This window comes from Onychomys torridus, chromosome 7 (assembly GCF_903995425.1).
Source record: "Onychomys torridus chromosome 7, mOncTor1.1, whole genome shotgun sequence".
In the NCBI taxonomy this organism is placed as follows: domain Eukaryota; kingdom Metazoa; phylum Chordata; class Mammalia; order Rodentia; family Cricetidae; genus Onychomys; species Onychomys torridus.
The window spans coordinates 99,368,618-99,380,193 of NC_050449.1; the positions used below are offsets into that span (position 1 = coordinate 99,368,618).

At 53.0% G+C, this 11,576-nt stretch overlaps 2 protein-coding genes across 3 annotated transcripts; one reads left to right on the plus strand and one right to left on the minus strand.

Moving 5' to 3' along the window:
- The first annotated feature begins 1,270 nt into the window (after positions 1–1,270).
- Positions 1,271–3,343, plus strand: Rpl29 (ribosomal protein L29). The gene is made up of 4 exons (XM_036193204.1): positions 1,271–1,346; positions 1,739–1,783; positions 2,213–2,277; positions 2,885–3,343. The coding sequence occupies exons 2-4, from the start codon at positions 1,747–1,749 to the stop codon at positions 3,227–3,229; spliced, it is 447 nt and encodes a 148-aa protein (XP_036049097.1). The 5' UTR covers positions 1,271–1,346; positions 1,739–1,746; the 3' UTR covers positions 3,230–3,343.
- Positions 3,344–4,907: 1,564 nt separating this feature from the next.
- LOC118586992 (aminoacylase-1A) lies at positions 4,908–10,422 on the minus strand. 2 transcript variants are annotated; one of them, XM_036192482.1, is made up of 15 exons: positions 10,126–10,422; positions 9,618–9,722; positions 8,939–9,003; positions 8,743–8,847; positions 8,192–8,286; positions 7,869–7,945; positions 7,687–7,776; positions 7,540–7,596; positions 7,051–7,124; positions 6,920–6,969; positions 6,638–6,782; positions 6,487–6,555; positions 5,454–5,533; positions 5,262–5,322; positions 4,908–5,177 (listed from the first exon to the last, which is right to left on the minus strand). In XM_036192482.1, the coding sequence occupies exons 2-15, from the start codon at positions 9,709–9,711 to the stop codon at positions 5,013–5,015; spliced, it is 1,227 nt and encodes a 408-aa protein (XP_036048375.1). In that variant the 5' UTR covers positions 9,712–9,722; positions 10,126–10,422; the 3' UTR covers positions 4,908–5,012. The 2 variants fall into 2 exon arrangements, with proteins under 2 accessions (XP_036048375.1, XP_036048376.1); XM_036192483.1 differs by having other exon boundaries at positions 9,618–9,726.
- Positions 10,423–11,576: the final 1,154 nt, after the last annotated feature.

The window sequence follows — 11,576 nt, forward strand, 5'->3', positions numbered from 1 at the left end:
AGGACAAGGTCCACCAGAGCCACACGCTCCAGTGGATTAGTGTCCTTTCAACCACCGTAACTTGTTCAGTCTTTAAACTTCATTTTCTTAAAAAAAATTTTTAAGTCACTATTGTTGTAGGTCTGTATGTGGGTGTTAAAGGCAATCAGAGAACAACTTCCAGGAGACTGGTCTATCCTTCCACAACTGGATCCAGGGTTCGTTCAAATTCAGACTTGAGCAGCAAGCTTTCCTACCTACTGAGCCATCTAGCTCACCAGCACATTGTTTTTGCATGTAGAGACGGTATAACACTGCCCTGCCTGGTCTCAGCTATGTAGCTGAAGGTGACCTCGAACTCCTGACCTTTCCGCTTCTGCCTCAGACTTAGGCCCTAAGTGCCTGCCTCTTCTTTGTGAGTGCTGGGATTAAAGGCGTAAACCAAGAGGCATGGCAGGATTAAGAATTTTTTTTGGAGGCAAGGTCTAGCTGAGTTACTCAGGCAGACTTCAAACTTGTAATTCCTCGGCCTCCAAGCAAAGCAGCTGTTATTACAAACCTATGTCACCTCATCCAGCTTCATCCTACATCTAATGCAGGTAAGAAGAAACCACAAAGCTGCCTCTTGTCCTCATCCGTGTAACCAGCACCACCATCCACCCAGACTTTTGAACCACCGTTACCTCTTTTCTCTTCCTCATCCTCTACACCCCAAGTCCGTCCGGTCTATTCTCTTTCCTAGTTCATTCCTCAGTATCCGCAGGCAGCCAGCACGCTTGTGTGATGGTCTCACAAATCTCACTGCTCTTCCTCTTCTCTGCTCTCTACAGTTCACTGGACACACAGGAGCCAGGTGAAGTTTTTAAGAACACAGATTCGTCGCTCCCTAACCTTCATCCCTCAAAGACTCCCTTGGCTTTCGGGGTCTCTCATGAAGACAAGCCCCAAGAGCGAGGCAGGCACTGGAGGAAGAGAAGGAAGAGGACAGATACAGGGCTGGCCCGCGTCGTGGTCCACGCCTGCACCACTCACTCTCTTTAACCCCAGGAGCACAAAGCTGCAGCCGGAGGATGGAGGGCTACAGTCCAGTCTAGGCTACTGAGCAAGAAAGACCGTGTCAAAAAGAGTGGAGAGGCGGAAAGAAAAGAAAGGAATCTGTGACGCTAAAGAGGGCGGGGCCGAGCTCAAAGCGCCCCGGGTCTAGCATTGAGCCCTTCCTTTCTGATTGCGGAACCTTTCTTCCCCACCAGTACTGGGGAAGGCTTTTCCGTCGTTCCTTCCGGTGGCGTCGGCCCTATTTCCCGTGCTGCACTGCGGCCTTTCTCTTTCTCTTCCGGTCCCAGGCGCTTCGGGAGCCGCTGGTTACCGTGAGTGTTGGCCGGGCGGCATCCGATGCCATCCGTGACTCGTGGGCGGCGGCGGGTCGCGGGGCGTGCTATGCGGGCCGCAGCGGGGGACAGGGCGGCCCGCGGCGTGGCTGCGGGGCGTAGACGCTGCGGGGCGGGAGTGGTGCCGGCCGTCCTGAGGGAATGGATGGTGGGGAAAGCCGCCCCGGGGGCCGGCAGAGTTCATTGCAGGACCTCATTGCCCGCGTTTGAGAGGTGGGGTCGCGTTCTGTGACCGCCGCGAGGCCGGTGGATGTCGTCAGTCGAAAGCGTCTGCTGCAGCCTTATTCGGGTTTCTTCATGTTTCACCAGTTCAGGGTGACAGATGGCCCAGGCTGGGGAACCCCGGCCCTGATCTCATGTCTCTCCTGCAGGTTCCGACATGGCCAAGTCCAAGAACCACACCACACACAACCAGTGTAAGTCCCTGGGGCTCCAGCCGGTGCCTGTACCCTAGCAAGGGTGGGTTGAGGGTTGCTGGACTTGAAGCTGGTGATGTGTTAGCAAATCTTGAGGTTACAAATTTGGGAAGCCAGAAATCCAGTTTGCATTCGTCCTGGTGATGCTAGGTCGGTGGTTCTCAACCTTCCTAATGCTGCCACCCTTAAATACAGTTCCTTGTGTTGTGGTGACCCACCCTCCTAACCACGAAATGATTTTCGTTGCAAATTCCCAACTGTAATTTTCCTACTGTTACAAATAGTAAACATCTGTGTTTTCTGGTGGTCTTAGGTCACCCCTGTGAAAGGGCCCTTGGACGCCCAAGGGTCTCGACCCACAGGCTGAGAACCACAGTTAGACGGTCTTATTAGACCCTGTTTGATGTGTGGACATTTATTACCTTACAGCTCGAAAATGGCACAGAAATGGTATCAAGAAACCCCGGTCGCAAAGATACGAATCTCTCAAGGGGGTGAGTAAAATATCCCTTGACTCGAGGTCCACAGTCGGGCCTGTTGTATTTTGTTTTTCCTTTTCCTGGGTTCAGCCTCTGGCTACTCTTAAGTGCCCTTTGGCTTAATGATTTTCCAGTGTCTTCTGTTTCCTTGACCTTCCTATCCTATTCCTGAGAGCAAAAGAACTTCCCTTGCTCAGCCTTTGAGGGAGAGAAGGATTTTTGTGCATTGGTACCTTGTGGTTTGTGTCTTTGCGCTGACTGGTTGTATGTACTCGATCCCACCCGGTACTAGACTGGGGACTACTTTGCTGCATGTGTAGGTGCGTCCTAGGGGTTAGCTGAGCCTGCCCCTGGCCTGTTCTTTGCCTGCATTCTTGCTCTCTGAAGTGAAACTGATGGACTTGGTATTTAATTAACACACTCCCCTGAGAGGGGGAGGGTGGCCCTAGGGGAATTTCAGAAAACATGCAGCTAGATTTCTTCCCTAGAATTTCACACTCTCCAACCCTCTCATGGTCAAGGCTAACTGGATATATTTACAGTGTCATCCTTGTGGATAGGGACTCCAGGAAGTGGCTTGGAACTATAATATATTACTACAGACGTCTTTTTTATTTTCCAGGTGGACCCCAAGTTCCTGAGGAACATGCGCTTTGCCAAGAAGCACAACAAGAAAGGCCTGAAGAAGATGCAGGCCAACAATGCAAAGGCAGTGAGTGCGCGTGCAGAGGCCATCAAGGCCCTCGTGAAGCCAGAGGTGGTTAAGCCCAAGATGCCAAAGGGCCCCAGCCGCAAGCTCAGCCGCCTTGCTTTCATCGCTCACCCCAAGCTTGGGAAGCGGATTAGAAGCTACATGGCCAAGGGTCGTAGGCTGTGCCAACCAAAGCCCAAGGCTCAAACCAAGGCACAGGCCTCAGCTCCAGCTCAGGCTCCCAAAGGTGCCCAGGCCCCTGTGAAGGCCCCATAGAAAAGGTTTCTGTCTGCCAGACAGATGGACTGGTGTGACACACCTACACACTATTTGCAGATGATCAGGACCCCATGCTGTTTTTACAAATAAACTTGAGGCAGGATCTGTTAACCTGTGTGCCTTGTCGTGGGACTGGGGTAGAATCAGTGAGTGGGGAATATTGCAGCTTTGGATGAAGAGGGTATGGGCTGGAGTCAGGAGACGGGATCTTGGACTACAAGAGAGGGCCTTAGGAAATGGAATGGTTGGGACCTTGGGGAGCCAAGGCATCTGGACAGCTCCATAAGCTGAGGGGATGGAAGAAACCTTAGACATCTTTCGTTGGGTAGGGAGGGGCCCAGCTCCCCAGCATGCTCTGCTTGACATCCAGGACTAGAGCTGTCATGGGTACACCTGGCTTGGGTCCACTGCTGGGTTGTGCTGGTTCTGGGAAGGGAGGGCAGGTGATGACTCCGCCTTAGATCTGATGGCATAGCCCTATCTATCACTCCAGGTTTGTGCTTTACAGGTAAAGACCTTTAAAATCTGGGCGGGGATTCACGTCAACTCAGGACAACTTGTAGAAACATGGGTCCTGGGGAAATCAAATTAGTTTGATGGCAAGTGTTTACCTACTGAGCTGTCCCGCCAACCCCAAGGGCCTTTTAGGCTGGCATTGAACCTTTTCTCTACACATTTCTTTGTGTGTAAGGTGTACAGGTGCCATGGTGCTCATGTTGGAATGTAGGTTAGAGGGCAACTGGGATCAGAACTCAATGATCAGGGTTAGCAGGCTCAACCAACTAGGCAGCCCTGGCTTTGACAGTGCTGGTTTAGCCTCCCAGGGTGCAAGGAAGCTGACTCCCAGCTTGAGGGTGCTCTTACTCAGAGCAACAAGTAGGTGGTTTCCTGTTTGTTGGATCCTTTCCTGAGTACACTTAACCTTCAGAACTAGCCTTAATCCACCCTGGACCCTTTGGTGACGGATAGGGATGCTGTAATGCCACAGGTTTAGCCCATTATAAGGTTGTTCTGAGGTGTGTTAGTATTCTTGCTACCTGTGGATGGAAATGGATCCCATGGCTAGGGAGGGCAGGAGAGGCAGCCTTGCTGCTGTAAGAAAAGTAGTCCCTTTAGGGAAAAGTGCTCTGCTTGGGGAGCCACAGCTCTGGTGCAGAATGTTGTTAGGACCTTAAGTACAAAAGCTGGCAGAGCTCAGTATGTAAGCAGTTCAAAGTGCTGACCCCTTACTATGAGCAGGGCGCATTATCAAAAACACCTGTTAGGGGACATGCCAGGGTTTCGATTTTCTGTCTACACCTGGATACATAAAAAGCTCCATCTCCCCTGTCCTGTACTCATGGAATTTAGGTGAAGTTCCTGAAGCCATGGCTGGTAACACTGTTGGGGATGCCCAGCCTGTTTCAGGAAAACCACTGTATTGTCCCTCCAGCCCCTTAGTACCCTTGTGATGGGAACAGTATCTTGTCCTTGTAGGTCCAGTGTGCTGGTTCATAGGAACTGGGGCCTCCAGCCAGGCACAGATGTGACTGTGGTACTGGATGGTGTGCCATGCCAAGAGACAGCAGTTTAGGACAGTTAAAAGGGGACCCGATGGCTCAATTTTCCCATCTGTGAAATGGGAGAGGAGAGCAACAAATTCCCCCCAAAACACAAATCTCCACTCCATACTGTCCACAGTATAAAAGTCCTATCCAACACTGGCTTTATTGCTGGGCAGGGGCAGCTGATCCTTGGCAGTGCTTGGGCTGAAAGTTGCAAGGGTTGGAAGGCAGGGGGCTCAGCTTTCACCAGGCATGGCAGGCACACTAGCAAGTGCAGAGAGTAGGCGTGTATATATGTCAACTCCACGTAGAAACACAGCCTCATGCAGTCGTTCATTATGGTCATGTAGCAGCACAGGGGTGTGGTTCATGGGCGAGAAGCCCAGAGCTGGGATCCCCACCTGCAGGGGTGACAAGGCGCAGTCAGGGGAAAGGCAGCCTTCTGACCAGCCCACTGCCTGGCAGGCTCTGAGTGAGTAGCTCACCGCTCGGATGTAACGGCTATCAGTGGCAGCAGGAAAGATCTGTGGCTCCAGACTAAGGTTCCTGCAGGAGAAGAGCCTGGTAAATGGGGAAGAAGGCAGGGAAAACCAGAGGGGCATAGGATGGTGGGAAAGACGATGAGGAGGAGAGGTTCCAGGATCTGGGCTGTGGGGAGAGGGCTGGTCAGTGCTCACATTTCCTTGCAGGCCCCACTGAAAGCTGCCCACCAGGGATCTGAATCATCAATGCGTGTCATTCGGGGCTCTGTGAATTTCTGGGGAAGGGAGGATAACAGGATAAGAACTTCAGGCTCTACTACTTATAGAATGTGCTGTGCTTGGTACAGGGCACACCCACCCATCTACCAGACTTCCAAGTGGTCAGCGTAGCCCCAGGTCCTCTTCCAGTCCTTCAAATGCCCTAGGTCGGGGGCTTTTCCTAATCCCTCATTCCCCATCTATTTTACAATTTTCCTTCATATCCTAGCCCAAATGCTTGTTGCTCAGGTGCCCTGGGCCTCAGACAGGCAGAATACATATTCTCTGAATACAAGGTCCCACTTTCCTGGACCACATGTGTGCATAATTGTATAGTAACATCATGGTATTATTATTTTTTTCTTTCTTTCAAAAGAGTTTCTCTACATGGCCCTGGCTGGCCTGAAAGGACACTATGTAGATCAAGCTGGTCTCAAACTCACAGAGATCCTCCTACCTCTGCCTCCCAAGTGCTGGGATTAAAGTGTGTTCCACCACCACCCCGCTTGTTTTGTTTTTTAAGACAGGGTCTTAGGTAGCCCTTACTGGCCTTGAGCTCACTATGTGACCAAGGCAGGTCTGAATCCTCCCACATCTACCCCTGAGTGCTGGGATTATAGGCATTTGTCACACTCCTACTTTATGAGATGTTGGGGATCAAACTTAGGGCTTCAAGCATGCTAGACAAGCACTCTACCAACTGAGCTACATTTCACATCTCCTATCAAAGTACACAAACATGTATGCCTCCCCGCTTCACGCTGTAGGAAACAGGCAAGACCCCCATTTTATCCACCATTCACAATGGTCTCTACGGCTATTGCTTACTGGGTAAATAAAACATCTCTTGCAGCTAAGGGAATAGCCAGATGTATGCAGATGCATCAGGCACATACTCCTGTTTTCACCCTCAGTAAGACAAGTCCCCAGTGGCCCTGATGCTCCCTCATCATAGGTCCCAAGTCAGTACCTGAGCAAACTCAAAAGTGACCCCTTGACCCGCCTCCTGGCACCAGGTCTCCAGCTGCTTCTCGAAGGCCTGAAAGGAAGGGGAAAAGGGTAAGCCTCTAGGACAGGACTGAGAATCCAGGCTCTCCCTCAAACCTGGGTGGAGGCTGCACCTTCATGTCAACATCTGGAGCCACTCGGAAGTCAAAGCTGGCACTCATGGCAGCAGGGACCACGTTGTAGGCCACACCACCTTCTAGCTTAGTCAGATTCACAGAAGTCACAGCCCCTTCCTTCAGGTGAGGGTTCGCCTGCAGCCTGCAATTGGTGCATGGCAGAGGTGGGAGGCAGAGGGCAGGAGAAGCAGACAAAGGAAGGTTACACAAGTCTCCCTCCCATCCTGCACAGCCTTCCAGAGCCACCCCCACACCCCACCCCTTCCTAGGCCGCCTTACCTCTGCTTTTCCTTCTCCCGGAATGCCAAGATGGAGCTTATAACCTTATGCTAGGAGAGTATGAAGTGAGAAGTGAGAGCGGGCCTGGGAGAGAGCCTCCCGAACGCCCAGGCTCCCCATGGGCCACACACCAGCTTCTCTGCTGCTGTATCCTCAATGAATCGTGAGGCATGGCCCGGCTTCCCAGTGCTGGTAACCCGGATCCCTGGGAGGAACAGAATTTTCAGCATGAGAGAGCTGGAGACACAGCCCTACAGTGGGCCCAGGTCTTTCCCACATTCTGAACTCTGAACCCATGGCACAGCAGGATCCTGGCAACAGATAAGAGCTTGCTGTCAGAACCCAGGAAGGAGAGCTGGGAGGCAAAAGTCTAGATGTCTCAGACATCAACTTCTAAGAGACCCTGTGCTGGGCAAGCTCTAGCCCTTCCTGGCTGAGTTTCTACCTGGCCAGAAGTAACCCTTGCAGATGGAGGGGAAGCCATTCCTTAACTAGTTGCCAGTAGTAAGCACAGCATAGGGAAAGGGTGTTGCACAGTGGGATGCCTTGGTCAGCTGACCCAGGGATGGCTATAAAGGAGGCAGCAGAAAGTGATTCCCCCACTCCAAGTCCATACTCACACCAAGGGCTCCGTTCACTATAAAAGACAGTGAAGGCATCGGTGGGGTTGGCCAGGCCTGAGGGAGAAAGTAGGTATACAGAGTGGAGTGTGACTCAGCTTCCCCTTGCAGCTTCCCTAAACCTGGGTGGCTTGCCAACCTGCTCACCCTCATCCAGGGCAAAGCCTGCCCGCAGAGCCTGGAACTCAGGCCGCTTCACAAACAGTTCCATGCCTTTGTGACCTCCGACCTCCTCATCTGTAAAAGTGTCAAGGATGTGATGTGAGATGCCTCATAACACACTTTCGTTCCCCTTCTCAAAGATGCCCCTCCCCAAGCCACACTCCTACCAGGCACAAAGGTCAGGTGGATGGTTCTAGGGAAGCGGTGGCCCTCACTCTTCAGTCTCCTCACAGCCTCCAGGTACCTAAGGTAGCAGAGGCTAAGTGCGAAGGGTATCCAGACACTTCCCTGCCATGCATTTCAGGATGCCTGAAAACTCCCTGTCCCTTTCTGGGCCTGTTTCCCCACTCATAAATGATCATGGCAGTCATTTCTGCTTTATACAGAAGGTCAAGATGATCCTTGCATGGCCTGGGGTTTTTCAATCACATCTCTGTGTTCCTGCTGAGTCCAGAAGGCCAGCAGGGGACTGGGAATGGAGGATACTCACTGGATGCTTACACATTTCATGTCCTGGGCGCCCCTGGCATAGATGTAGCCCTCTGAATCCTTGAAGGCTTCGAAGGGGTCATGATGCCAATGTTCCTGGGAGCAAAAGTGGGAAGAGGGCGAGAGGGTTAGAAGAAGGTTAAGAAAACAGCTAGCTGATTTCCATCCCCCATCAGTTTCCTGTCTCCACCCCCTCCCTAGTGCAGAACCCTCACTGGACAAAGGCTGCTTGTACAGAGCCATGCTATATGAATGTTTAGAGTTAGTGGTGGATAAGCCGGGCATAGTGATGCACGCCTTTAATTCCAGAACTCAGGAGGTAGAGGCAGATGGATCTCTGTGAGTTTGAGGCCAAGCTGGTCTCCATAGCAAGTTCCAGGATAGTCAGAGCTACACAGTGAGACTCTGTGTGTGTGTGTGGGGGGGGGGGGATCAAACACACAACAACAGCAACAAAAAAGTGGTAGAATCAGCGCCATGGGCCCATAGGGGACATCCTGAAGTCTACACTATGTCTGTCCTGCAGGCCTGCACACACCCATCTATACATACCTTAAAGACAGGTACCACATCGGTATGGGAGTTTAGCAAGATGGAGGGGAGTGTAGGGTTGGTGCCCAGCCAGGTCAGCACAGTGATCACATAGCCAGGTGCCACCTGCAGAGAGTGAGGACAAGAGCCAGTCAGCACCAGGTGATGAGGTGTCCCCAAGCCCTCATCCCCACCCTGCTCAGGGACCCAGGCTCACCTCTACTTTCTGACAACTCAGGCCCAGCTGGTAGGCTCTCTCCTCAAGGAAGGCAATGGCAGCCCCTGGGGAAACAGAACCTTGGCACTGCTTTTGCTGGTACCCACCAGCACAGGGCAGCCCAGAGATGTACAGCTGCCTTCCCAACACAATTTCAAATCCCCAACGACACCTGCGTCTGTGTCCCCAAGAAACAATATTCGTGGCCCATAAGTGACCCTCTGTGAAGATCGGGTGCTATCTTTCTTAAAGATAGAGACGTCAGAGATAAAGAGACTCACCCAAAGTCTCTCAGCTCGTAAATCTTACAACAGCGTTTGGACTCACGCACAAGATTCCCAATCACCAAGCCGGATTCCCTAAGGGCTGCGGCCTTTGAACGGCTTTGGCAGATTGGGAATCAGGTGTCTCTTTGTGGTAGTCCCAGATTCCCCACTCCACTCTGGCCCTTGAGGAGCGAGATGAAGCCACTCCTGTCGGGAGTAACCATGCGAAGCTGCAGAGCATAGGGAGAGGGTGGTGCACAGTGGGACCGGTTGCCTTGGTCAGCTGATATAGAAAGGAGGCAGCGGAAACAGCAGAGTGGGGGCTCCATTGGGTGACAGGTGTGGAAGATACTGTACAGCACACCCCCAGGCCTTGAGGCCCAATCACAGGCCTTAGGACCCTGCATTCTCACCGTAGTCAGGATTGGGCTGCACAGTTCGGATGCGCAGGTACTGACGGAAAAGCGTCACGGAGGGGTGCTCGGACTCGGGGCCCTTGGTGGTCATGGCGCCGCGTGCTGGCTTGGGCAAAGTCAGTAGTTAATTATTACTCCCTCTCTCGCCCCCGGCAGCTGGGGCCCGGTGGGCTGCACCTGCACTCTGACCTTTCCAACGCTGCTCCCACGGGGAGAAGAACACCTTGGTCTGACTCCCCCATTCTGTGCTGTGCTAGTTACTTTCTACACATTTCCTCATTTAATCCCCAGGAGAGTGCCAAGGAAGTAAGTTTGTGGCTTTGAGTGCCCACTTGACAAAAGAGAAAGCTGAGGCTCAGAGAGGTTCAGAGCCAGCTAAGGAAGTAGAACTTGGTTTGAAAGAGACACTGACTCCCTACACCCTACTCAAAATATTTCTCCCAAAAGCCGGGCTTTTATGCCACGGAGCCCCATACCCCTCAACCGCTCCCTAAGGTGTCCCAACCTTGCTCTCTCCAGGTTTCGGTCCTGGGCTCTCCTCTCTCGGAACTGTGGCCAGGACTCAGGGTCCACCGAGGTCGCAATCTCAAAACCGCCCGGGTACGCCCACCACGTGGCCAGGGCGGGGTGGAGGGGCGGAGACCGGAGACTGCAAGGGCCGTCCCAGTTCCCGTGGCGCGGCGGAGTCGTCGCCGTTGTCCCTGCCTGGCTCGACGTGGGGCCTGCGCCGGGTAACTGGAAGCTTGGATCCGGGATCCACCCCCTGGGTCCTCCTCACTGCGGCCAGCTCCGCCCTCCCCACGTCCCGCCCTGGAGCCTGGACCGCAAGCTCAGGCTGGTCCCGCCCCCAGGCGACCCTCCTCCCCCTGCAGCCTCCGGATAGGGCGAGAGAAGAGGGCGGGGCCTGGCGCTAAAAGTCGCCGCAGCCGCGCTGGGTCTGCTCTCTAGGTGTCGGGCTGCAAAGTGCATCTTATCCCCTTTGTCCTTTCTGCCCTTTTCTTGCCTCCACTCCTCAGGGAGGCTCTCCCAGATTGCCTCACTCCTTGTGTAGTGAGGGTTTTGTTTGTTTTATTTTTTTAATTATTATTATTTTTTTTAAGCGTCTGCTCTCCCCACCCTGTGAGTTCCAGGATACCGGTGTGCCCAGGGAATTCTAACCCTGGCCAGGCAAAGTGGGAGTCTGGGCAAAGTGACATAAATGAAAGATAAATGCCCGAACGGGAACGTGCGGCTGTGAACGTGTTACGGTGTGGCCAAATCCGTGTAACGGTGGATATAACCTTATGTGTGACACTATGAGTCTGAGATGGTGGAGATGGCGAGCGTCACGTGCAATAGTATGCATCAGGTACAATCACGACACCTGCCAGTATGACAGATTGGGAAAGAGCATCTTGGCTGACCCTACATCGAACCCTAAGCTCTTCCGCCTCCAGCCGAGAGAGAAACAGAGGCAGAGCTGTTCCTCTGGCCACCAGCAAGCTGTTTGTAACTGTAGCTGCCCACTTGTGCACCTAGCTGCTCTTTGCCCTCTGTTCCAGAGGCTGAGCCAGCTTGGGGAGGGGGAAGGGGCAGAAGACTTCAACCTTGGGACCAAGGGAGCAGGCAGGGAGGATCAAAGAGGGGACCACCCTACCCTCTTGGGGTTGAAGTCTCTGCCTGTTCACCCATAACAAGGAAGCAATCGGGTCTGGTGGTTCAACACTGTTTTAGTTCTTAAACCACACACCACTTCCACTTTCACGGACTCACGCAGGTATCTGACCTACCCACATTCAACCCCACAATCATTTCCCCTGCTACTATCACCACGCCCATTTCACAGAGGAGGAAATTGAGGCACAGAGAAGGGAGCACAGATTATGAGGAAGTAGTGCACTCAGACTTCCAGAAGCACCGCTTCCAGCCTCCCCATCCATCCCAGAGCAGTCCCAGACTTGCCTCCCACTCCCAGCT

Bases quoted from the DNA above. Each gene is read 5' to 3' on its own strand.
- Rpl29 (XM_036193204.1), top strand. From the start codon at position 1,747: ATGGCCAAGTCCAAGAACCACACCACACACAACCAGT. The intron at 1,784-2,212 runs GTAAGTCCCTGG...ATTACCTTACAG, and splicing joins CCACACCACACACAACCAGT to CTCGAAAATGGCACAGAAAT. The intron at 2,278-2,884 runs GTGAGTAAAATA...TTTATTTTCCAG, and splicing joins GATACGAATCTCTCAAGGGG to GTGGACCCCAAGTTCCTGAG.
- LOC118586992 (XM_036192482.1), bottom strand. From the start codon at position 9,711: ATGACCACCAAGGGCCCCGAGTCCGAGCACCCCTCCGTGACGCTTTTC. The intron at 6,783-6,919 runs GTAAGGCGGCCT...CACCAATTGCAG, and splicing joins CGGGAGAAGGAAAAGCAGAG to GCTGCAGGCGAACCCTCACC. The intron at 5,534-6,486 runs GTACTGACTTGG...TCCCTTCCCCAG, and splicing joins TCACTTTTGAGTTTGCTCAG to AAATTCACAGAGCCCCGAAT.